The sequence below is a fragment of the Chanodichthys erythropterus genome, chromosome 9 (assembly GCF_024489055.1).
Source record: "Chanodichthys erythropterus isolate Z2021 chromosome 9, ASM2448905v1, whole genome shotgun sequence".
Lineage (NCBI taxonomy): Eukaryota > Metazoa > Chordata > Actinopteri > Cypriniformes > Xenocyprididae > Chanodichthys > Chanodichthys erythropterus.
The window spans coordinates 17,807,243-17,834,621 of NC_090229.1; the positions used below are offsets into that span (position 1 = coordinate 17,807,243).

The following is a 27,379-nucleotide window of genomic DNA, read 5'->3' on the forward strand; positions in this document are numbered from 1 at the left end:
ACAGGGCTAACACACAGAGAGGGTCGATCACTGTTGTTCCAAAACCCATTCAGTGAGACTATTGGATAACGTTGGGAAAGCGTAACCTTCGTTTGAAGGAACGCTGCGGAAGCCACATCCTTCCCCGAAGGAGTTATGTGGAGAAGTACATATGGACTAACCCTGTAGGGCTGTGCTACATATGGAAGAACTGGGGTGACTCCCAGAGGGAAAGACACGGGCTTCGTTTAAGAGCAGCCGTGGAAAAAGCCATATGGGATCCCCATAGGGTCACACATATGGAACCCAGCCTAAATCCGGTTCTCAAGGATACAACGGAGTATAGGCCTGGCGCCAGACGCTCCGCCACGTCGGCTGCCGAAGGGTAACTGGAGGACTCAACAGGGTCTGCCCGTAGGGACTCTCTGGAGAATAGAACGCGCATGTAGCGCAGCAAGCCGACACTAAGCCGGGGCCTCTCCGTGCCTCTGACCTGAGGCGAGAACACGGGAGGAGACCGGCTCGACACGAAGGCTATAGTATCTAGCGAACGTGTTAGGTGTCGCCCAGCCCGCAGCTCTACAAATGTCTGTTAGCGAGGCGCCACGAGCCAGCGCCCAGGAGGATGCCACACCTCTCGTGGAGTGAGCATGCAACCTGAGCGGGCAGGGCACGCCCTGAGCTTGGTAAGCCAGGGCGATGGCATCCACTATCCAGTGGGCCATCCTCTGCTTGGAGACAGCCTTTCCCTTCTGCTGGCCTCCGTAACAGACAAAAAGCTGGTCTGAGGTCCTGAAGCTTCGAGTTCTGTCTATGTACAGTCGCAAGGCGCGAACTGGACAAAGCAAAGCCAGGGCTGGGTCTGCCTCCTCCGAGGGCAGCGCTTGCAGGCTCACTACCTGGTCCCTGAAGGGAGTGGTAGGAACCTTGGGCACATAGCCAGGCCGGGGTCTTAGTACCACATGGCTATCACCCGGCCCGAACTCTAGGCACGATTCATCGACCGAAAATGACTGCAGGTCCCCTACCCTCTTGACGGAGGCCAATGCCACCAGCAGCAAAGTCTTCATAGACAGAATCTTTAAGTCTGCTAACAGCAAAGGCTCAAAGGGAGCAATCTGAAGTGCTCTGAGCACCAGAGTAAGGTCCCAAGAGGGTATGGAGGGGGGACGAGGAGGATTTAACCGTCTCACCCCCCTAAGGAACCTGACGACCAGGTCGTGCTGACCAACAGATTTGCCATCTATGTGGTCGTGGTAAGCGGAGATAGCAGCAGAATGGACTTTGAGGGTGGAGGGGGACAGCCTACGCTCCAACCCTTGCTGCAAGAAGGAAAGCACGACACCGATCGAGCATCTTCGGGGGTCTTCCCGGCGAGAAGAGCACCACTCGACGAACAGGTTCCACTTCGACGCGTAAGCACGTCTCGTAGACAGTGCGCGAGCCGAAGTGATGGTGTTAAGTACCTCGGGGGGTAAGTCACCTAGAACCTCCGCGTCCCGTCCAGGGACCAGACATGGAGTTTCCAGAGGTCTGGACGCAGGTGCCAAAGAGTGCCCCGTCTCTGAGAAAGAAGGTCGTTCCTCAGAGGAATGGGCCAGGGAGGGGCTGTCGCGAGGAGTGAGAGTTCTGGGAACCAGGTCCGGTTGGGCCAGTACGCCGCAATCAGCAAGACCTGCTCCTCGTCCTCCCTGACTTTGCACAGAGTCTGTGCAAGTAGGCTCACTGGGGGAAACGCATATTTGCGCAGGCCCCGGGGCCAGCTGTGTGCCAGTGCGTCTGTCCCGAGTGTTCCCCCGGTCAGAGAGTAAAACAACTGGCAGTGGGAGGTTTCTGGTGAGGCAAACAGGTCTACCCGAGCCTCTCCGAACTCTCTCCAGATCAGCTGAACCACCTGGGGGTGGAGTCGCCATTCTCCTGGCAGCGCAGCTCGTGATAGCTCGTCGGCCACACGGTTGAGCACACCGGGGACATGAATGGCGCGAAGCGACCTCAGAAACTTCCGACTCCACAGGAGGAGATGGCGGGCGAGTTGCCACATGCGACGGGAGCGTAGACCACCTTGATGGTTGATGTACGCAACAGTCGCAGTGTTGTCCGTACGGACCAGTACATGCTTGCCCCGTAGCAGGCCTTTGAGGCGGCTCAGAGCAAGGCGTACTGCCAGCAACTCGAGGCAGTTGATGTGCCAATGCAGATGGGGACCCGTCCAAACCCCTGACACTGCATGCCCGTTGTACGTGGCACCCCAGCCGGTGGCAGAAGCATCTGTGAACACCACAGCATGCCGGGACACCTGTTCTAAGGGCACTCCTGCCCGAAGAAACAAGGGGTCCGACCACGGACTGAAGGTTCGGCGGCACTCCTGAGTGATTGACACCCGGAACGTGCCGCGCTGCCACGCCCATCTCGGGACTCGGCCGTGAAGCCAGTGTTGAAGCGGTCTCATATGAAGCAGACCGAGCGGTGTTACAGCCGCAGCAGCCGCCATATGCCCCAGGAGCCTCTGAAAGAACTTCAGTGGGACCGCTGTCCTGCCGTTGAACGTATTCAGGCAGTTCAACACTGACCGAGCACGTTCCTCTGTGAGGCGTGCTATCTGCTCGACCGAATCCAACTCCATACCGAGAAAAGAGATCCTCTGCACCGGGGCGAGTTTGCTCTTTTCCCAGTTGACCTGAAGCCCCAACTGGCTGAGGTGTCTGAGCACCAAATCCCTGTGTTCGCACAACTGATCCCGGGACTGTGCTAAAATGAGCCAGTCGTCGAGATAGTTGAGAATGCGAACACACTGGAGACAGGGCCAGCCCGAAGGGTAGGACTCTGTACTGATATGCCCGACCTTCGAACGCGAACCGCAGGAAAGGCCTGTGTCGCGGAAGGATCGAGACATGAAAGTACGCGTCCTTCAGGTCGATCGCTGCAAACCAATCCCGGGGACGGACGCATTCGAAAATGCGTTTCTGCGTGAGCATCTTGAACGGTAGCTTGTGAAGGCTCCGATTCAAGACGCGCAGATCCAGGATCGGTCGTAACCCGCCGCTTTTCTTGGGTACAATGAAGTAGGGACTGTAGAACCCTGACCTCATATCGGCTGGAGGGACCGGCTCTATCGCATCCTTCGCCAGTAGGACTGCGATCTCCGCACGCAAGACAGGGGCATCGACATCTTTCACTACAGTGAAGTGGACACCCCTGAACCTGGGGGGACGCCGGGCGAACTGAATCGCATAGCCAAGCCTGATGGTCCGAATGAGCCAGCGGGACGGACTGGTGAGCGCTAACCAGGCCCCCAGAGACCGTACCAGCGGGACCAGAGGAACCACAGGCGCACCCGCAGCGGGGCAGCGAGGTGGAACGCAGGGACGCGGCCCAGGGGGCTCTCTCTGCGAGGCGGCCCGACGCGGCGTCACAGTGTGCTGTGCAACACTTACCTGCTTCCACGGGTGGACAGAGGGAGCAGTCGAGGCTTTGACTGCCTGCTGCTCGCTGCTGTCCGCTGGCGAGAGAAGAGGGGGATGAGAGTGGTGAGGTTCTTGCCCTCCCACTGCTCTCCGAGCCCTCTTCGGACCCGGAGATAGAGGAAACTGCTCTTTTATTGAGAATTTGGGTACCGCTGGCTGTTGGGCCAGCGGCGGAACAAAAACAGAAGGAAACAAAAGATTCTCCACCCGGCCCTCCTCCGGGGGAAGGAGCGGTGCGGTCACCACCTCCTGTAGAGCAGTCCTCTCCATCTCCGGGTCGCCCGTCCTAGGGCCGCTTGGACTTGGCCTTGCCACCCTTCTTCTTGGGGGGTGGCGGGACGGGCTGGGCGCCCTGACTGCGACCGGCTCCACGGCGCCGCTTAGCCGGAGGCTGCTGCTGCTGGAGCGCGGGAGCGGGGGCGGCCGCAGGGGGGCGCCCTCGGCGACGAGCAGTCTGAGGTGCTGCGGGCGGTGGTGGAGCAGCAGCTGACCGCCTCGGCAGGATATGACTGATGGCCTCAGACTGCTTCTGTACAGTCGAGAACTGTTGGGCAAAGTTCTCGACCGCATCGCCGAAGAGGCCGGTCTGGGACACGGGGGAATTAAGAAACCTGACCTTGTCGGTATCCCTCATGTCCGCGAGACACAGCCAGAGATGGCGCTCCTGGACCACAAGTGTGGACATCGCACGACCCACTGACCGCGCCGTAACCTTCGTCGCACGAAGCGCGAGGTCCGTCGCGGCACGAAGTTCCTGAAGAACTTGTGGGTCATGACCACCCTCGTGCAGATCCCTCAGTGCCTTGGCCTGATGGACCTGCAACAACGCCATAGCGTGTAGGGCAGAGGCAGCTTCCCCACAGGCCTGGTAAGCCTTGCCGGTAAGATCCGACGAGTGCTTACAGGCCCGGGAAGGGAGAGACGGCTCCCCCCGCCAGGTGGAGTTAGGGCACAGTTGCATAGCAACGGCCCGTTCCACAGGGGGTATGCGCGTATAACCCTTCGCTGCCCCGCCGTCAAGGGTGGTGAGGGAGGAGGACCCACCGACACGGTTTCGGGCAGTAAAAGGTGCCGTCCACGTGCCAGTGAGCTCTTCATGCACCTCCGGGAAGAAAGGCACTGGGGTGGGGGGCTGAGAACCAGCCCTTGCCACCCCGAGATACCAATCGTCCAACCTCGAGGGTTCGGGACACGGTGGAGGATTCCACATGAGCCCGACCCTGTTGGCGGCCCGGGAAAGCATAGCCATCATTTCCGGGTCTGAATCGGGCACAGTTGTCACTCCCGAGGGAGGCAGCTGCGCCGAATCGTCATCCGCGGAAGTATCAGGCTCACCCACCGATGCAGCGATCGACATCCGGTCATCCTGGGGAGCTCCGAAGGATACGGATGGTACACACCTCTGGGGTGGTCCACCGCGCTCCCCCGGCAGCTCTACTGGCTGCGGAGTGCAGGAGGGATGAGGGTTCCTAGGGGGTTGGTTCCCCGAAGGAAGCGCGCTCACCGTGATCCTCAGGTCACCAGTGCCGCTGCCCGAAGCAACCCTCTGAGGAGGATTGGAACGAGGCAACGGCACCGGGACTCCGCCCCTTTGCAGGAACTGGAGTCTAGACCGCAACTCCGCGACGGTCATCTTCCCACAATGGGTACATGACTCGTCCACAAACGCCGCCTCAGCGTGCCTTAAGCCCAAGCACGCGATACAGCGTTGGTGACCATCCCGAGGCGCCAGGTAACGACCGCATCCAGCAGCACACAAGTAGAACGACATCTTTAAAAAGACGCGAACTACTCGTGTAAGCTCTTTCAAGGACTGACTCTTTTAGGTGCTGAAGCACGCAGGGGAATAGCCGCTGCAGCACAGACAGGGAATGTGCAGCCTGTCGTGTGCACTCTCTTTGCAGACGCTGCTCTTACCAGCTGTGAGAACAGCTTTTTAGCGCTCTTAAAGCGCACCGTCACCAGCCGTGAAAACGGCCTTCACGCTGATACACAGCTTAATTTGCTCAAATAAAAAAGGCAAAACACAAAGCAAAGAAGAAATAATCGGCCCCGCTGCTGTGCTGTTCCTCCTGCACCGGACGAGAAGAGCAGTCAGAGAGAGAGCTGGCTCGTTGAAGTCCGTTCTTCAAACACTCGCTCGTAGAAACCACCGTGTTTGTTCAGTAGTTCGGCTCCGAAGCGAAAAGCTGAAGATGCAACGCACCTGCTGCTCATTATATACCCGCGCTGCGAGGTGAGCAGCTGATGCAGATGATTGCATGCCAATGTGCATTGGCTCGTTTAGTTACACTCGAAGTAGATTGGCCTCTCTGGCGAGATTCCTATTCGTCGGTCTGTCCGACGTACGTCGAACGTGACCGACTGAATGGGAACTGAAAACTACTACACACGAGATCCACAGTAGGACAACAATTGACAAATGAAACATAGGAAACCGTAACTGTAGTGGTTGCCGCCAGCTTGGGAGGAGCAGGGGATCAGTGCGTGCGGCCCAAACACACAAGATTGCGGATGCCATCACAGAAAGCATAGCCGATGGTGAAAGGACCTCTAAGAGCACCGGACTTGAGGGCACTGGGACCAACATCAGTGGAGGATCCGCCACACTGGATGTCAGTCTCATCCACCATGAGATGGATCTAGTGGCCGAGATGGTGCTGGCCAGTGGTGACCAAGTAACTAACACTACATTAAACTTGTACATTCAAAATACAGCTCTTCAAAGGTAATGAATAAATAAATACATAAACAAAGTTACTCACTTGTATATGAACGCACTCTGTAACAACGACAACAGCGGGACGTCAGCAAAGTCTTTATCCGTGCATTTTGAACTGTGTACTGTTAATACTGAATGTTAATACTAGCGTCTTAAAGGGATAGTTCACCCAAAAATTTAAATTCTGTCATCATTTATTCCCCTCAAGTTGTTCCAAACATAAATTTCTTTGTTCTGCTGAACACAAAGGAAGATATTTGGAAGAATGTTTGCAGATCTCACCCCACATTGACTACCATAGTATTTTTTTTTCCTACTATGGTAGTCAGTGGGGGGCGAGATCTGCAACTCATACAGGTTTGGAACAACTTGAGGGGGAGTAAATGATGACAGAATTTTCATTTTTGGGTGAACTATCCCTTTAAGACACATTAGTATTAATATTCAGTATTAACAGTACGCAGTTCAGATCGCACGGATAAAGACTTTGCTAACGTCCCGCTGTTGTTGTTACAGAGTGCATTCATATACAAGTGAGAAACTTTGTGTATGTTTTTATTCATTACTTTTTAAGAGCTGTATTTTGAATGTACAAGTTTGATGTATTAGTGTTAGTTACTTTGTTCACCACTGGATTCACTGGCCAGCACCATCTCAGCCACTGGGGCTAATGTCTCTATATGTATAGTGGGCCTTTTCCACAGTAAATGATTTGCATTTTACAACAGTTCACCTCAGGAGCATGAGTGATATGGTTATGGTTTTATACAATTGTGGGTGTGGGTGTGCTTCAGAAAACACCCTTTCAGATTGTTTCTATGGACGTCAAAGAATCACATGCCATATTCCGTTCCTGCTGTTTTTGATCCGTTTTAAAATTATATATACCTGTCCTGTAAGCCAATGATTTTGATTATATTGTGACAAAAGGTATGTATCTATTTTTTTATCTTATTTTAGAGTGGTGGATAATAATAAAAGCAACCATAATCTCTTATAGCTCTTTGGGATTTCTTTAATGTGCTAAATTGTCAGGAGTGCCATATGAACAGCTGTTGAGTCCAGCATGTAATTGTTCTGTTCTGTCGGTTTCATGCCGGCCATATGTTACTATTGCTAAATCACTAACATATTTCAACTGACTTCTTGGGTGTAAGTTACATTTCTTGGATAATATGCATTTGTGTCTGTAAGCATAAATGGCCATAAAGGGAACAAGGTAAGAACTGACGCCGTTCCACATTCAAAAACTGGTTAATGATTAACCCATGTTACACATTCATATGGAAATGACTATGTCAGTGAACAAGTTAAAGGAATATTCTAATTTCAATTCAACTTAAAATAACAGCATCTGTGGTAATCAATCAGACTACCAGATGTGTTCACGGCATGGTGGTTTAGAACTTAATCATTTAGAACTGAATTCAAAAGCCTTTTTATATTCCATATCAATTCCAGAATTGGAATTGAGGTAGCAGAAAGTATGCAGAATTACAATTAGAATTTGAATGTAAATAAGTATAATTAAAATAGACTGTAGTTGAAAAAAATCATATAACTGTAATTTTAATTAGAAAAGTCAAACTGTCAAGGAAACTTTGAATATTGGCTTCACAAAGCCTGGTTTGAAGGTTTTAAAGAAAAGTTTAAATGGCTTTTTAAAAGCCTCAAATTTGAAGGTTTATATGCCTTATAGACAGAGAATTCATAGACGGAACAGCAGTTTGCACATTTTCTGACATTCATCTTTTTCTACAGGAACTAAAGAGCAGATGGATAAAAGGACATTTAAAACATTTCTTGCTCTATCATGTACTATCACTATTATTTTCACACTGATTTTGGCATACACAAGCAATTATTCTCTTTCCCAATATATGGCTCCAGTCTATAATGTGCAAAAAATCGCAGAGGCTTTCAATTCAATAACGCCCATCAAGGACACGGAGCATTTCATGGTGTCTGCGTTTATTGACCACAGACTGGACGGGGTCATTCGAGTTATCAGCATAATCAAGAGAAACAATCTTCAGCCACTTTACTGTGTTTACTGCAACACTGTACATGACTGCAGAACTGTTCAGACAGATGTCCAGATACACAGCGACAATTTTGGCTTCCCATTTCATGTCTCAGATGTGATTTGTAAAGGCAAGCACATGGAAAATGCAACACACGTCCTCATATCAACTAAAGATTCAGACAACAATAATACAGAGTATCTGCCAATAAAAAATCGTGTCAGTACAAATACTTTCAAGTTTGACTTCACCATTTGCATCTCCAGCCTTTTTGGCAAATACAACAATGTACTGCAGTTTGCTCAAACTATGGAGATGTACAAGCTTCTGGGTGTACAGCATGTGGTCATCTATAAAACTAGTTGTGGACCAGACCTGGAAAAGCTCTTAAAATATTATGAAACAGAGGGGATACTGGAGATTGTTTCATGGCCTATCAACAAGTTTCTGAACCCATCCCCGGGATGGAACTTCCAGGAACACAAGGGCGATATCCATTATTACGGTCAGTTAGTAACACTCAACGAGTGCATTTACAGACACATGTATCAATCCAGGTACGTTCTCCTGAATGATATTGACGAGATCATCATGCCATACAAACACAGCAATTTACCATCTCTTATGGAGGATCTACAGTCTGCTCATCCCAGTGTAAATGTATTCATTTTTGAGAGCCACATATTCCCCACAACACAGTTTGAGGACAGTGGGAAGTTCAAACGAGCAGAGTGGAATAATATTCCTGGTGTCAATATCATGGAGCACATTTACAGAGAACCTGATCGAAAATACGTTTTCAATCCTGCAAAGATGATTGTCAACCCAAGGAAGGTGCAGCAAACATCAGTACATTCCTCCTTGAAATACTATGGAGATATTTATCATGTTAAATTTGATGTGTCTAGGATGGTACATGTGAGAGAACCAATGCAGGCAAATCTTACAAAAGACCAACTGTTTGTAGACAAAAGAGTCTGGGACTTTGAGCAAAAACTGATAGAGAATGTTGACCAGGCGTTGAAACTTTCAGGTTTGCTGCAAATGTGAGAAATTTAAAATCTAAATGTTTGCTTAGAAAAAATAGGATGCCTTTTGAGAACTATTTTCTCAGCTAAAGTTATGGCAAAATTGATTTATACCAAGGTCAAGTTAAAAAGGTAAAGCGTTTTGTACAAAACATACTGATGAACTTTTTATTACTTATTTTTCTTTTAATACAACAAAACGTTTTTTTTCTCTTAACATGCATTGATTATGTACAATAAAATAACATGTAGAGACTATTAATATAATAAATAGGTTCAAGTTTAATTTAGTGCTATCTTTAAAATACTTTGTTTTAATTTTTTTTTTCTTCTGGTGCTCTGAGTCTGATAAACTTCCTGTCTTACTCCTCAGGGGACCGGAAGTGTAGTGTTTCCTTTAACGTCAGTTTCTGAGCGAAGGCTAATTGCACAAACCTAAGATGAAACAGTAAACTTGATTACAACAAGAATTATAAATACATACATGTTTGGAATTGGCTGTTCCAGTTATTGTTACCAAAGGTACTGTTTTCTCCTTTTTTAATTTTCCAGATGATGTTTATATTGTGACAAAAGGTACTGTATATATTTTCATGGTAACACTTTGGTATAGGGAACACATATTCACTATTAACTATAACTTTTGCCTCAATAAACTCTTAATTTACAGCTTATTAATAGTTAGTAAGGTAGTTCCTGTAGCGTTTAAGTTTAGGGATGTAGAATATGGTCATGATATTAAGGCATTAATATGTGCTTTATAAGTAAAAAACAGCCAATATGCAAGCAAATAAGCCACTAGATAAAAGTGAGAATTATTTCCCATACTATAGTGTTACCATTTTCATCTTATTTTACAATTTTCTGTTTGGGGGAATCATAAAAGGCAACCATTATCTCTTATGGCTCTTTGTTAAATTAGTTGTTTATGTGGAACGTGTAGGATTTCTAATCGTCAGGAGCTCCATTTGAACAGCTGTTGAGTCCAGCATAGTTTTATTGTTCTGTTGTGATGATTCTGACTCTAACAGAGATCATATTTAAATTATGATATATAACAGCATTTTCATGTCAGGTTCATGTGCCATACATCACTATGCTAAATACTTAAAACCACTAACATATTGCAACAACTGCTTCAATAGAGCAGCACAACTAACTGTCTTTTTGGGTGTAAACTGAATAGCTACATTTTTTGATAATGTGCATTTTTTTACATTCTGTAACACATGTAAAATGGCCAGAAAAGGAACTAAGAAAGAATGATGCTCCTTCTTCCACTTTCAAAAACTTGTTTATGATTAACCCAAATATATATATTATATATATATATATATATCAGTGGTGATGTACACATGCATGTTCTGTGATCATCTGATTAAATAGACTGGGTAATTTATGTGCTGGCCCTATAATAATATAACATACTTCAGTTAAAACTAATAACAAATGTAGCACTTGTTCACATGCTAAGTGTAACTTTTGCAGTATACAAACTCAATGAACAAGTAACAAGTTACTTGTTACTGGCAGCACAGTTATAGCTCATTGAGAGCAACTTACAACATAGTTTTACTTCATTTCCTGTAGTCACCCGTAGCGTGAAACCAAGCTCTCTTTAGCACAATAGTATAGCCACAAAAATGTCAAACATAAATTTCAAACATAACTGAAAAACTAAACAAAACACACACACACACATATTAAATAGCACTTCAACATGAAGGGCCTGCCCTAATAACCACATTTGCAGCTTTTGAACTTGAGTCTACTTGCATGATGTATTTCCGGAGTTCGGCCAAAGAGTTCAAGTATAGGATTAAAAACTGCAAGTGTTGCAGAGACAGAGACTGCAGAGACAGTGCAAATGCTTTCAAGTGGCCAAGTCTGTAAGTGTGGTTATTTGGACAGGGCCTTACTCATCTGATCCAGCCTTATGCAAAGCATGCTGGGAAGTAGAAATTTACTCCACTGTTTCAATCAATGCAACATAGATGATTCACATAATCTTAACACAAATGGATTAAGTTAACATTTTACAAATTTCATTTGACAATAACATTGAGTACAAATAAGTAAAACAATTCAAGTTTTGTGTTACTTTTGTTTGTTTTTAGCTCATTTTAAGTAAACTGAGTAAACAGCTGAAATCTTTAGCTAGATTCTTTTTTAGCTTTTTTTTTTTTTTTTTTGAGTAAAGCCTTTTTAAATTTCAAATCAATTCCAGAAACTGAACTGAGGTAGCAGAATGCAGAATAAGGAATGAATTGGAATGTAAATAAATATTATTAAAATGATTTGTAATTCAATATAATTCATAAAACTGAGATGAGACTCTGTTTGGTTTACTGCGCGTTACGCCAAAAACACCCATTACTCATTAATAGAATAGGGACAACCTTTTTAGACCATGCGCCAGGCGCGCAGACCATTTTTCCCGTCGTTAAACTAGCGATAGTGGATTCAGACACATCCTAACTGCACCTGTGCCGTGCACTTTAGACCATGCGCTTAGATCGTTAAAATAGGGCCCATAGAGTGTAAGAAGTTCTACCTGAGTTTTCCCATCGATGGATTGAACTGTGAAGCCAGATGCTCTGCGTCCTATTTTCTCCATAGTGCCCAAGTATGTTTTTAGGGTATATAAGAATGACTCTCCTGTGATGCCAAAAACATCAAAGAACTTTGATTTGGCTAATGATCGATTACTTTGATCATGAATACTACATACATCCTCACAGCACTGTCAGGTTTGTTACAAGGATATTTCCTGTCACCAAGCAGATTTTAGAACACAATCTGGGCTTTGTCATGTTCCCACAGATTTCTGAACACTTGGATACAATGCTCCCCACCCTGCTGGCTCTCTCCCGCAGGCGGTTCTGTATGCCAGGGAGCTGAAACCGGATGCAGTGCTGTGGTGTGCTTCTCACTGTTACATTCTTTACACTTTACAGTATGTTGACTTTACAGTCCTTAGCAACATGCAGAGTAGATGAACAACTGGTGTTTTCTTTCAGATACCTTTTGCGATCATCTATGTGTCTACGTCTGAACTCACAACACTTTGCCAATGGATGAGGTTTATTTTGGATTGGACACTGACTGTGTGGTTTAATCCATTTCTTTTCAGAGCTTTTCACTTGAATGGGTGTATGCACAGTTGACATGCCTCTTACTGACTAATACAAATGATCGGCTGCTGTAATTTGCTTAAGACTTTTTGTTTTTGCAGAAGTCTGGTTACTGCTCGTTGAGAATGTGAAACTTGGATCATTCTTGATCTTGACTATCAATGAATCTTGTGAAGAAACTGAATGGTGGAAAGGAAACATGGAAATATTCCTTGTACTTGGAGCCTTTTGAGCAATCCACTTATCTGGACCCTTGTGCAATCCACTTTTGTTGCAAACTGTAGCAGCTTTTTGATGATTGATTTACCTCCTCGGGTGCTGTCTAGATAAGCTAGTCCTGGTAAGTGGCCTCCTAACTTTGCTGCATCAATTTCTAACAAAAGGTCTCTAAGCTCTCTCAACTTTACCTTGTCTTTATTAAGAATTTTAGGGAAATTCTCCAATTTCTTTAACAGAGCATCCTCAGTGCTTCCATAGATTTCTTCTAATCTCTGTCAGGCCATTTGAACACCTAGTGCTGCATTATGGACATGTACTGACCTTATTCTTTTGGCCTGTTGTGATGATTCTGGCCTGAGCCACTTTACAAGCAGGTCTAAGTCCTCTCTGGCAGTTAAACCGAGATCTCTTATATCACACTCTGAAATCATGTCCTCCACGACCCAATAATTTTTTGGGCAGCCATCAAATGTCATTAACCTAGTAGGCTACTCACTAACTGTTGTCGTGTCAGATGTTAGGACTCTAAAGGTCTCATTGGATAGTCTCTGAGAGAGGATTCATGGGAGTTTGCATAGCAGGATGCTGTGGAGCACTGTAGCCTCCGCTGTTCTCTTATTCTCTGACTCTTGAGTCAGAGAATGATTCTCCACATACTCACTGGTGCTTTGTGCTGAATCTTGAATAGCTAATTCTGTGAAGTTCTGAAGCGGATCTTCCGGTTCTACTGTGGTTTCATAAACTGCTGCCCTCTGATTTTGTAGCACATGTAAATGTCTAACTCTGCTTTGCATCTCTCCGTTTTTGCTTCCAGTTCTGCTTTCTGTTTCATAATTTTTGCCTCTTTTTTTAGAATAAGAAACCTTGAGCATGCTGCTTCGGCTTTTGCTCACAAATTGCTGAACTTGCGGATGATCTACTCGAGTGTGAAAAAAAAAAATTCTGGAGCCAGATTCTTGAGATCACCTCTCTAAAGCTTGCTGCCGTTTCAGCAGGCAGTCAGTTTCATTTATTGTAACAGAACTTCTTGAGATCACGATGAAATAATATGAATGGGATTTTTTGTGATTATAAAGGGAGCTCTCTAAGATATCGGCATCTGCATCTGTCATAAAAACAAAAAAACAAAGGGTCGACCACTAAAAAACACACAAAGCAGTTTATCCTTTCCAGAATGTTTACTTCTGTGATACTTTTTTTGTAAAAACTGAAATATAACAAAGAAGAAATTAAATTACAAATTGTACATTAATTTCTTGTGTGCTGCAATCTGCACATGCGTGCCTAGAACTTTCTTACATCATATTATATCAATCACACACTTTGCTTTCAAGAAGTAATTTTGTTACCACATAACACTCTTAAAGATCGCTTACAAATAGTAAATAAACTTACAGGCATTTAAAGGCAAAGGCTGTTTGCGCGCTGAATTGAAAGCGATGCTGCACGTTGACTGTTGGTTAGTATTGCTTATGTAGGCCTACAGAAGAATAACAAACTGCAATACTGAAAATGGCCACTAGGAGTTTATAAACATGACCAGATAATGGGCAGAACACCTAAAACACAACTAAATAAAATGCTTTATTCAAAATACAAAACACCTGTGAAAATCAATATGGAATAGAAATACAGTGGGCTCTATTTTTAGAGACTTTCCTTTACTTTGCTATGTATGTGCGTCGATCAATTTTCTGGATACATCATTCTTGCTTTAGACTCGGGCTCAAAGGAACATTTGTGGGGGAGACTAGTGTGGGTGCTGGTGGATATTGAGCAGACATAAATTGTCCGTTGAGAGACAAAGTACACTTTAATGGCTTGAGGCTTGTAGAATCATTTACAGTCGTAGTATTTGGTTGAGAGAACAAATGTAGTGCAAGTGGCATGGGGTATGGCAGAGTAGCGCAGAGTAGTTTGGAATGTGCCACTGTATAGTTCTAAACAAAAAAAATAATGATACTCAGTTAGTAAATAAACAGGAAAAACAAAAATGAACTCAATCTGTCACTTATGCACAAAAATCGATCGATTCATACATGTAGGAACTAGATTAGTCATGTATAACATGAACAATCTTACTTATACAGTAAATAATAACATACTCAATGTGAATGTGTCTTTCATATGCTTTCATCTGCACTGTATATGGATGACACAGTACACAATGCACATAGCGCACATACACAATTAGCAATTTGCTGATACATCAAACTTATACATTCAAAATACAGCTCTTCAAAGGTAATGAATAAAAACCAAGTCACTCACTAGTATACAGTGGTAGTAACTGATTACATGTAATCTGGATTACATAATGAGATTCCAAAAATTAAGTACTTATAATTAGATTATATTACAAACTCATAATCTGCCTACAGTTACTTTTTTATTGATTACATTACATGTTATTCTCACAATGACAGTAAATTATTCATAATTCATTGATTCTTTGTCATATTTTCCATTTTATAAAAGTCTACTGCTTATATACGTTCAGAAGATTTTCCAGGTTTGTGGAATTGCACACACTGACCAGCCACTAATCATGTGCCTATCACTGAAAACGGAGTCCCAAAGCATTTGATTACTTTTTTTGATTTATAGAAATCAGTTCACTTTTAAAAAAGTATTTACTTATTGCAGCATTGCATATCTAATCAACTCCTGACAAACACTTTATTATTTGTATTATTACTCAGTGAGTCATTTAACCTTGTATCACTGTCTCTGGAAGGCATTTGTCTTTCAAACACATTAAAGGGGTGGTTCATTATGATTTCATTTTTTAACTTTAGTTAGTGTGTAATGTTGCTGTTTGAGCACAAACTACATCTGCAAAGTTACGACGCTCAAAGTTCAAAGCAAAAGTAGATCATTTCTTTTAAAGAATTCACCGTTTAAGGACTACAACAAACGGCTGGTAGGGACTACAACTAGCTTCTTCCTGGGTTGGTGACATCAGTAACCCTACAATTTACATAAACCCTGCCGCCGAGAACACGCAACAAATAGGTGAGGCCATGTTATTGCAATACAGTACATAACACAAATGCAATAGCATGTCATAAAAGCAAGATGCCAACATAAGTTATAACCGTAATTAAACTAAAGTATACCTGTTCTATCTTCATGCAGCATATATTCTCTGGCTCTGTAGGCATCTTACAACAGTTCTCACACAAGCGATTTATAGATTATCATGACAGAATATGCTAATGACTTCAAGATATCCCACATCAGCTACATAAGTTAAGCAACTAACCATTCAGAAACGTCCTCTTGCATTCTACATGTTGTCTCTTCTTCTTGAGTCTCTCCATCACTGTCCGACTTCGGTTTAAACATAAAAGGCTGAACAGTTTCAGACATTTTCAGTGAGTCTTCATGAGGTAATTGGCGCTGCTAACACTATGTGCTAACATGAGCTCTTGAAACCCCGCCCTCTGATTGGGAGCGGCAGATCATTTGCATTTAATGGGACACACACAAAAACGGAGCGTTTTTGCCCCAAAATTTAACATGCTATAAAAAATGATCTGTGTCGTATTTTGAGCTAAAACTTCACATACACACTTTGGGGACATCAGGGGTCTCATTTATAAAACTACGTAGGATCCCTACTAAAAGTGTACGTACGCACAAAAGCTAGATTATGCGCACGCACAAAAAAAAAATCAGATTTATAAAACCATGTGCATGCCAGAACCGGCACACAAATCCCTTTATAAATCCCAGTCAGTGGAAGATTGTGCGTACCTGCATCTCCACCCTGTCTCCTCCCGAAATAACTATAGCTTACGACGCCTAGTTTTACTATGCATAACCTCATCTGCATATAATTTCCATACACGTTCCCAACCACATGACACCATGGTTAATACCGTCAAAGGTAGAAGACATTGGAAAATATTAGATATGGACTATAAATGCCATTTGTGCCAAACATTATATTGATAAAGATCATCCAATATCCTCTTTATGTTTTAGAATAAATATATCAAAATATCCATAAAAACAAAATTGTATAAAATACTTCAGATAAAGGTTTTAGGATAGAGTTGATTCATTCATTTCCTGGCCAGATAATTTATTTTTAATATTTATTTATTTATTTATTTATTTATTTATTTATTTTAATAGTTTTAAACAATTCAAATAAAATGTATGCAGCTTTGCTGATAGGTGAACATATCTTTTAGGAAGTTTATAGGCTATTTTTAGTGGAAACAGATCGGAGTACTTATTTATTGCAGTGTGAATACAATTGTTTGACTCGGCGCGTCACTGACAAAGTATTTTAAAAAGAAAACATGCAAATCTTACCGTTTTCCTCAAAATATATCCTTCAAATGGTAATTGTTTGAAGATCCTTCACACGACATCAATAACGTTAACGTTACCTCCTGCAGCTGTGGCTGTATATTAAGATATTATCTGGACCTATTCAAACTGGACAACGGACCGTTCGACCACCGAATCCAGCAGTGTCTTCCATAATATCTTAGTTAAGTGTGCATCACTGATCGTCATTCTCGAAAAAATATTTTGTCATAACATCTGCAGTTTAGTTTAAAGAGGAATTATTGTGCTCCCAGCGCTCCTCGCTGTCATAAAACAGCGTGTCACTGGAAAAGTGATCGAAAGTAGCACATCTATGTTGTATATTTCCCAGTAATAAACTTCACTACTGCCAAGTAATCTGCTCACGCCGTTTATTTTTCATACTTCACATACACTTTCTCATGTGAACTCATCCTCGTGTCTCCTATGTAGCTGATAGTCTATAGCGCCATCTACTGTTAATACCTGTATCTCAATATACCACATATTCCCTTTTCTAGAGCAGAAGACTTGGATTCTAACTTAAATTAAACAAAGCACAGAACACAAGAAACAACAGTTATGAATGTCAACACAGCATAGTACTATAACACTGCATATTCCAAAACGCATAATTGTATAACTCAAATGCTTTATCTACTTCAGCTGTAAAGAAAAGGAGAACAATTAACTTTTTTTTTTTTTATTTTTTTTTTTTTTTTTTTTGTCTCCCTCCCCTGATAAGTTACTGAGTATGCCCCTTTATGTAACATAGTCCTTAGACCACACTGGAGCGCGACACATTCTACGAGGGCGTGAGGTAGTGGGGGAAGAGATTGACATTTGAGATGTCTGCGGTGCTTCAAGCGGTTTGAAGGAGTCCTCTGCTAGAGAGACTGTATCAGATGTGGTGACACATGGTGAAGTCGGAGCCAGGTGAATAGCATTCCAAGCTCTTCCATCCGCAAGGAGATATGTTGCTGGGCCTTTCTGAGCCACAACCTTCAGAGGCGGAGTAAACTTGGAATGTCCTTTCTTAATGATTCCAGGCTTCCTGATACGCACAAATGAACCAACTGGAATCTTTGGTGATTTTGCATGGCGTTGCCGATCCGTATACTCTTTCATTTTGTTCTGGGATTGTTGGATGATTTCTTTCAAGTTCTTTTGATCCTTTGGTGGGGCTACACATGGAAGACCACCCACATGCAATTTTGTCTTAATTTGTCGACCATGCAGAAGCTCAGCAGGTGACAGTTTTGTCACAGCATGTGGAGTTGCTCTGTATGTATGTAGGAATTCGGTCACAAAAGCTTTCCACTCTTTACCCTCAATGCTAGCGGTCTGTAAACAGTCTTTAAAAACCCTGTTAAAGCGCTCGATCTCACCATTCGCTTGTGGGTAACAGACAGAGCTAAGGTAGTGTTTAATATCTCTGTCTGCAAGGAACGCCTCGAACTCACCCGAAACGAATTGTGAGCCATTGTCAGTTATAAGTTCAAGTGGATTCCCTTCACGACTGAATACAGCAGACAAGAACTTCCCAACAGTCGCAGACGTAATGTCAGGGGCAAACGCAATCTCGGGCCATTTACTGTAGTAATCAATGAGTGTCAGAGCAAAGCGACAACCTGGAGGAGCATTATTTAGGGGCCCAACAATATCAATAGCCAGCTTTTCCCAAGCTGTAGTTGGAGTCGGCACAGGACAGAGTGGAGCTACATGAGTATTGGCAGTTTTATCATGCTGGAGGCAGGTGGAACAGGATTTGATGGCATTTTCTACTTGACAGTCCATACCAGGCCACCAGTACAAATCTCTCAACCTCTGCTTTGTGCGCACCATCCCTTGATGAGTGGCATGGGCCAGCTGGATGAACTTTGATTGCAACGCTTCTGGAATGATCACTCGATGTGTGCCACGAATTATGTAGCCAGCATGTACAGACAGCTCATTCCGAAGACGATGGTAAGGGGCAATAACCGAGCTTTTCATGCTACGAGGCCACCCCTTTTCAATGCAAGCCTTAACCTGTTGAAGAATAGGACAGGCATCACACTTAGACTTAAGCTCCTGTAAAGTAACAGCGGCAAATTCAGGAGACAGTACAGCTACCAACTCAGGCTCCTGCTCTTGGTTATGCTCAGAATCTGGAAGCGGAAGTCTGGACAGGCAATCAGCTGTCACATTGTCTTTGCCAGGCTTGTATTTCATACTGTAATTGAAACATAAAAGGCGTGCAGACCATCTAGCAATCCTCATGCCTGCTCGTCCAAGGCCTTTAGTAGAAAGCAGCGTAGACAAAGGGCTGTGGTCAGTGCAGAGAGTAAAGTGGCGGCCCCAAAGGTAAGTACGCCATTTTTCCGTCGCCCATACACATGCCAAAGCCTCTTTTTCTGTTGTCGAGTACTTTCTTTCACAGTCTGACAACGTTCTAGATGCAAAAGCAACTGTTCTTTCTGTAGTGTCATGACACTGGGTAAGCACAGCACCAATGCCGTAATCTGAAGCATCCGTAGTGACTGTTGTCGGTAAAGAAGGATCAAATAAAGCAAGAGCTGGGCTAGCCGTGATTAGATGTTTCAGATGGCTGAAATGTTCCTGGGCTTCATCAGTCCAGCAAAAGTCTGTCGACTTTCGAAGCAGTGCACGGAGCGGTTCCACTAATGTAGCGTAATTGGGGATGAATTTGGAATACCATCCTGCAAGTCCAAGAAAGGAACGCAATGACTGTGCATCATGAGGAGGAGGTGCTTGTTGTATAGCTATAACATGATCAGGATTCGGGTGCAGACCTGAAGCAGAAATAACATGGCCAAGAAATGGGAGCTCAGTTTGTCTGAAACGGCACTTCTCTACGTTAAGTTTCAAACCACAGCTTTGCAACCGTTGTAAGACGGCTTGAAGTCGTTTCTCATGTACCTCTGGGTTCTCACCATAGACAATGATGTCATCTAGATAACACTGTACGCCATCCTGACCAGACAGAATTTTAGACATCATTCTTTGAAATGCACTTGGTGCTGAGGACAGCCCATAAGGAACCCGTGTGAAACGATAAAGTCCATCATGGGTGATGAAAGCAGTCAGATCCCTACTATCCTCATGCAGGGTCACTTGGTGGTATGCATTCTGGAGGTCTATTGTAGAGAACATAGAAGCTCCACGCAATTCTGTAAAAACCTCCTCGATGTGCGGCAAAGGGTGACTGTCGATAACAACAGCTTTGTTCGGTTCTCTTAAATCAACACAAAGTCGAATGCCTCCAGTTTTCTTTTGGATGACTACTACCGGCGACACCCAAGGGGATGACTCCACTTTTTCTATGATCCCTTCAGATTCCAGCCTCTTTAACTCCTGTGAAACTGCATCTCTCACAGCAAACGGCAATCTGCGCAATTTCTGTTGTATTGGTAGTACATCTGAACGTACATTTACTTTATGTACGAAGCCAGCAGCCAAACCCAAAGGCTCAGTGAAGTTTACAGCAACTTGCCCGTTCTTTGCAGAAGATACAACTGATCCATTCCTTATATCCAGATGCAAAGCAGTGAAGAGATCCATGCCAAGTAATGGTGTTCCGCCCGGCACAATGAAGAATGAAACCTGTGTACAGTGGCACTGAAAACTGGCAGTAATGGTAAGGCACCCTAAAACTGGAATAGTCTTTTGCATGTATGTCACCAAACGAACATTAGGCACAGTAAGGGAAATATCCGAGAAGTACTGTCGGTACAGATGCTCTGGGAGGATAGAAACAGCTGAGCCAGTATCCACAAGCAGTTCAGTGTCAATTGAATTTCCATCCACAGTATGTAAAGAAACAGTACATTTAAGATTATGCTTCCGTTTTGCAGGCAGTGGCATTTCAATGCTTAAGACCGTTAACTCCGGCACATCAACTTCTTGTACAACGCATGTAGATGCAGAACTCCGACAAACTCTAGCAAAATGTCCAACTTTACCACACTGTCTGCATTTTGATTGTTTAGCTGGGCATTTGGGGTAGTTTGCTAAATGTGATGTAGTGCCACAACGGTAGCATGTCTTTGCATCCATTTTTTTCTGTGTTTCATTTGATGTTCTCTGATGAGAAACTGTGGACTTACGTGAAGCAGGTCTCTGTTGCCATCGCTGTTTTGCTCCGTCACGTGAGCCAGTATGCACCATGTTTACTGAAGTGTCAGTGCGCTCCATAGCTTTAGCTTCAGCTACTGCAGACTCGATTTGTCCTGCGATAGTAATCGCCTTTTGCAGAGTAAGATCCGTTTCCAACAACAGACGTTCCCGTATGCGAGGGGTGCATGTCTTCTCAACGATCTGATCTCTAATCATATCATCCGTGAGCGTGCCAAAGTCACAGTTCACAAGCAGTTCAAGCAAAGCTGCAACATATTGCACGATAGACTCACCAGGTCTCTGAGCGCGCTGGCGAAATTTATTTCTCTCAGCAACTACGTTCACTTTCTGTACAAAAAATGCTCGCAAAGCAGTCAATGCAGTCTCATATTTGTCATCAGCCACCGTGAGGGTATAAAAAATCCTCTGTCCCTCCGTACCTAAGCAATGAATAAGTAAAGCACGCTTCCTTTTTTCTGGAATGTCCTCCGCCGACAGTGCAGTCACGTAGTTATCAAACATACGAATCCATGAATTAAATGGTATAGTCGGCTCACCCGGAGTATCCAAAAAAACAGGAGGGGGCGAGAGCGCAAGCATGGCCATCCTCGTCGCCAATATGTTGTATATTTCCCAGTAATAAACTTCACTACTGCCAAGTAATCTGCTCACGCCGTTTATTTTTCATACTTCACATACACTTTCTCATGTGAACTCATCCTCGTGTCTCCTATGTAGCTGATAGTCTATAGCGCCATCTACTGTTAATACCTGTATCTCAATATACCACAATCTACTATCTCAATTCCTATCACTTTGTCTCCAGAATGTGCGTACGCATGGCCGAAAGTTTGCTTAAAGGTGCGCACATTCTCCTGTCAAGTTTGTTTTTATAGATCACAACCTTTGCGCGGGAACTGGCGTACGCACGCTTCCAGCCCCGTTTTATAAATGAGACCCCAGAGACTTATTTTACATCTTGTAAAAATGGCATTATACCACCCCTTTAAATGTACAAATTTACATCATTTCATTATTTACATGCAATGCATGGATTCATCAAACTTTTTTTGTCAGCTGAAGCTCTTTGCCCATATGTTTAGGCTTACTTGATGTAAGCCCTTAGATTTACATTAATAAGTTAGGTCAATAATAAAATGAAGCCAATAATAATAATAAATAAATAATAATAAAATGAAGTTCACAGTACTCTGATGTCGGTCAAAAAATCTTTTTAGTAAATGTTTTATTTTTATTTTGTCTCTCTGTAACAACAACAACAGCGGGACGTTCATCGTGCGCTCTGAACTGCGTCCTGTTAGCGTTTCCCTATACGGTTCAGTAAGCTGAGTCATTAACAGGTCATTAGCGTAATGTGCCTTAAAGTCACAAGGGGGCGCTAATGTCTCTCTCTATATATATATTCATAGCGGGCCTTTTCTACAGTAAATGATTAACAGTTCACCTGAGGAGCATGAGTGATATGATTATGGTTAGTTGAGAGTGTGGGTGTGCCTAAGACAGCACCCTTCCAAATCGTTTCTTGTGAGGTCAAAGAATTACCTGGCCTATCCAGTTCTTGCTACCACAGGTTCTTCAATCTCTCTCTCTCTTTCTTTCTTTCTTTTGTAATTTTCCAGATAGAATTAGGCCTATATACATGTCCTGTAAGGCAATGATGTTGATTATATTGTGACAAAAGGTACGTAGCTATTTTCATCTTGTTTTACAATTTTTATTTGGAGATAATTATAAAAACAACCATAATCTCTTATTGCTCTTTGTTGAATTAGCTGCTTTTGTGGCAGGAATAGGATTTCTTTAATGTGCTAAATCATCAGGAGCTCCATATGAACAGCTGTTGAATCCAGTGTTTAATTGCTCTGTTGTGATGATTCTGACTTTAACAGTGATCATATTTAAATTTTGATTTATAGAAGCATTTTCATGTCAGTTTCATGCTGGCCATATGTCACTATTGCTAAATCACTAACATATTTCAACAAAAGCTTCATTAGAGCAGCACAACAAACTAACTGTATTCTTGGGTGTAAACCATAGGCTACATTAAGTTAGATTTTTTTGGGGGGGATAATGTGATAATGTTGTGTACATTCTATAATTCCTGTAAGCATAAATGGCTATAAAAGGAACAAGGAAATAACTGACGCCCTTCCACATTCAAAAACTGGTTTATGATTAACCCATGTTAGACATTTAAAATGCACATGGACTAAGATGATGTCAGTGAACAAGTTAAAGGAATATTCTAATTTCAATTCAACTTAAAATAACAGCATCTGTGGTAATCAATCAGACTACCAGATGTGTTCACGGCATGGTGGTTTAGAACTGAATCATTTAGAACTGGATTTAAAAGCCTTTTTATATTCCATATCAATTCCAGAATTTGAATTGAAGTAGCAGTAAGTATGCAGAATTACAATTTGAATTTTTATGTAAAAAAGTATAATTAAAATGGACAGTATAGTTCAAAGAAATGCAGAAACTTTTATTTTAAATAAAAGTCAAACTGTCAAGGCAACTTTGAATATTGGCTTTACAAAGCCTGGTTTTAAAAAGCTTTTTAAAAGTATAAGTATACAAGTATATTTATGTGTGTACGTATATATATATATATATACATATATAATGTATGTCTGTGAGCAAAAGTACATGTATGTATCTATGTATGTTTTTCCTAACTTTGAAAAAAAAATGTTTATTAAAAAAGCCTCAAGTTTATAGGCCTTACGGACAGAGAGAATTCATAGACGGAACAACCGTTTGAACATTATCTGACATTCATCTTTTTTTACTCTACAGGAACTAAAGGACAAATGGATAAAAGCACATTAAAAAAGCTTCTTGCTATATCATGTACTATCACTATTATTTTCACACTGATTTTGGCATACACAAGCAATTATTCTCTCTACAAATATATGGCTCCTTTCTATAATATGCAAAAACCTACAGAGCCTTCGATGCAAAAAGTCACAGAGGCTTCGATGCAAGAAGTAAAAGAGGCTTCAATAACACCCATCAAGGACTCGGAGCATTTCATGGTGTCTGCGTTTATTGACCACAGACTGGACGGGGTCATTCGAGTCATCAGCATAATCAAGAGAAACAATCTTCAACCACTTTACTGTGTTTACTGCAACACTGAAAATGACTGCAGAACTGTTCAGACAGATGTCCAGATACACAGCGACAATTTTGGCTTCCCATTTCATGTCTCAGATGTGATTTGTAAAGGCAAGCACATGGAAAATGCAAAACAAGTCCTCATATCAACTAAAGATTCAGACAACAACAATACGGAGTATCTGCCAATAAAAAATCGTGTCAGTACAAATACTTTCAAGTTTGACTTCACCGTTTGCATCTCCAGCCTTTTTGGCAAATACAACAATGTTCTGGAGTTTGCTCAAACTATGGAGATGTACAAGCTTCTGGGTGTACAGCATGTGGTCATCTATAACACTAGTTGTGGACCAGACCTGGAAAAGCTCTTAAAATATTATGAAACAGAGGGGATACTGGAGATTGTTTCATGGCCTATCAACAAGTTTCTGAACCCATCCCCGGGATGGAACTTCCAGGAACACAAGGGCGATATCCATTATTACGGTCAGTTAGTAACACTCAACGAGTGCATTTACAGACACATGTATCAATCCAGGTACGTTCTCCTGAATGATATTGACGAGATCATCATGCCATACAAACACAGCAATTTACCATCTCTTATGGAGGATCTCCAGTCTGCTCATCCTAGTGTAGGGGTGTTCCGCATAGAGAACCATATATTCCCCAAAACACAGTTTGAGGACAGTGGGAAGTTCAAACGAGCAAAGTGGAATAATATTCCTGGTGTCAATATCATGGAGCACATTTACAGAGAACCTGATCGAAAATATGTTTACAATCCTGCAAAGATGATTGTCAACCCAAGGAAGGTGCAGCAAACATCAGTGCATTCCACTTTAAAAGAGTTTGGAGGTTCTTACAATGTACCGCTTGATGTATGTAGGATTGTACATGTGAGAGACCCACTGCAGGGGCATCTTACCAAAGACAAGCTGTTTGTAGACAAAAGAGTCTGGGACTTTGAGCAAGAACTAATCCCGAATGTGGATCAGACATTGAATTTTTCAGGTTTTTAAAGCCTTGCAGTTTATTTTAATTAAGCAAATGTGAGAAATTTGAATTTTTGCTTAAAAAAAATATGCCAATTGTGAAATACAATCTCAGCCAACTGATGTAGACCAAGGTAAAGTTAAAAAGATAAAGCTTTTTGTACTTTAATACTGTACTGTACAGCTGATGTGCTGATTGTCTTTGGCCCTTTCATTTTATGACTTTTGCACCCATTTGTTCCCAATCAGAAAAGTTATATTTTCATTAAGCTAAAATTACTGTCAATTTATCTTTGAAGTTATAAATATTTTTTTATTAATTTTGCATTATTTTATGTACTTGATATTAATTATAAAATTGTTTTAATACTTTAGAGTGGTATTTCCATTACATGCAATATGTGCCAATTATCATTTGTGTATTGTGTATCATTCAAATGTGTACATATAATTAGGCATAAAGTTTGTACAATAATGGTGCTTTAAAATTTCACAAATATGCAACTCCGTAAGGTTAAACAGTTAAATATAAGAGATTTGTGTGAAATGAGTGCATCCAATTCTCTCTTCCTCCTCCTCTTCTATTGGCAGGTTTAAATCTGCTTCAGTAATGACAGTCACATATTGCATGTTACATAAAGGCAGTCACAAGTAACTTATGATCTATGAACACACCAACTGTCTCTCAATATGGAATAATTCACTCTGCAGAATATGCAGATGTATTCCGATTCTGATCTACCAAAGCAGTCAGCCCCTCATAATAATCTACATCACTGCATGTGTTAATGTTCGGCATTAACATTTAATATGCACTGTCTTAGAAATTATTTAATTAATTATGTCCTTTTTTCAGGCATTTTTAATAACTTTCAGCAACTTGACAAGGTACAACTTCAATTTCTATGCTTGGTGGTTGTGGCAAGCAGGGAGAGACCGAGAGCAAATAAAAACAAATAATGACTTTATTCAACAATATCTAATGATGGGCGATTTCAAAACACTAGCTTCGAAGCTTTACGAATCTTTTGTTTCGAATCAGTGGTTTGGAGCCTGTATCAAACTGCCAAAGTCACGTGATTTCAGTAAATGAAGCTTTGTTAAATCATAAGTGTTTCGAAATTTCAATGGTTCACCCTTGGGTGTGTGACTTTGGCAGTTTGATACACTCCAAACCACCAATTCTAAACACAGTCCAATCACCGGGTCTGATTCCGGTTCAAATTGATAGGGTAAAATTAAAGGAGTGTTTACAATAACACTGAGCGCATGCATCTCCACGTTATGGTAAAAGGCGTGACCTTTCCGGGCAAGATGCGCTCAGAGCTGTCGAATCACAACACAGGAACCGCTGGCACAATCAGAACTCGTTATGTATTTCTGAAGGAGAGACTTCATAGAACAAGGAAGTCATCAGCCCGTTTTTATGACAGTGGAAACAGCAGTATACAGATAAGTAAATTATGTGAAAAATACTGTGTTTTTTTACACGTGAAACATGAACACATGTTATATTGCACACTATAAACACAATCAAAGCTTCAAAAAAAACATGAAAAACGGGACCTTTAAATCTTTTCATCATATAAAGCAGTCTTCAGAAGACTTGGATTGATCATGTCATATTAATTCACTGATTCATGTAAACTATGTACATTTTAAAAAAAAAAATATAAACACATGAGCCTAATAGTTTAATATGTTGTATAAAAAAAAAGAACATTTTTAAATGTCAGTGGAAGAATTCTGCAACAGCCATAACTAAAGGTCATTTTGGACACTAGACTTTCTCTAATATGGCATCATTGCAACCAGTCAAATGAAATTTGCTTTGGTGCATTCTTCCAGTCATTTTTATTTAGCACCCCGAGTTTTTATTAAAACACTTTTTACTACACAGTGGAAAAAAACAAACATATGAAACAAGGAAAAAGGGCTGATCAAACAGCAGTGAGATTTCTAGCAGGAGCTCTGATAGTAGCTTTCAACACTAATATAAGCAGCTTTATCATAATTATAGCAGAAAAACTTCGGGAATATACACAAATGTGCAGAGAGCCACTGCTCTACAGCTCCAGAGATAAGGAAATGGCCTTATCTCCTTGTATAACATTAACCTCTTGAGGGGCAAAGTCTGCAATATGACTTTTAAAAGGTTTAATTCATAGTCTAGATGAATGGAAAGGGAAACAGAAACAAAAATTGATCTGCTTTCTAATTAA

The 27,379-nt window shown here is 42.3% G+C and overlaps 2 protein-coding genes across 4 annotated transcripts; both read left to right on the forward strand.

Moving 5' to 3' along the window:
- The first annotated feature begins 7,949 nt into the window (after positions 1-7,949).
- Positions 7,950-9,239, forward strand: LOC137027437 (uncharacterized). The gene has a single exon (XM_067395622.1). The coding sequence runs from the start codon at positions 8,046-8,048 to the stop codon at positions 9,237-9,239; it is 1,194 nt and encodes a 397-aa protein (XP_067251723.1). The 5' UTR covers positions 7,950-8,045.
- Positions 9,240-9,585: 346 nt separating this feature from the next.
- LOC137027065 (beta-1,4-galactosyltransferase galt-1-like) lies at positions 9,586-26,098 on the forward strand. Of its 3 annotated transcripts, none has more exons than XM_067394853.1 (2): positions 9,586-9,739; positions 23,839-26,098. In XM_067394853.1, exon 2 carries the CDS (start codon positions 23,853-23,855, stop codon positions 25,182-25,184), a length of 1,332 nt encoding a protein of 443 aa, XP_067250954.1. In that variant the 5' UTR covers positions 9,586-9,739; positions 23,839-23,852; the 3' UTR covers positions 25,185-26,098. The 3 variants fall into 3 exon arrangements, with proteins under 3 accessions (XP_067250954.1, XP_067250953.1, XP_067250955.1); XM_067394852.1 differs by lacking the exon at positions 9,586-9,739 and adding an exon at positions 21,819-22,714; XM_067394854.1 differs by lacking the exon at positions 9,586-9,739 and adding an exon at positions 23,165-23,438.
- The last annotated feature ends 1,281 nt before the right edge of the window (positions 26,099-27,379 follow it).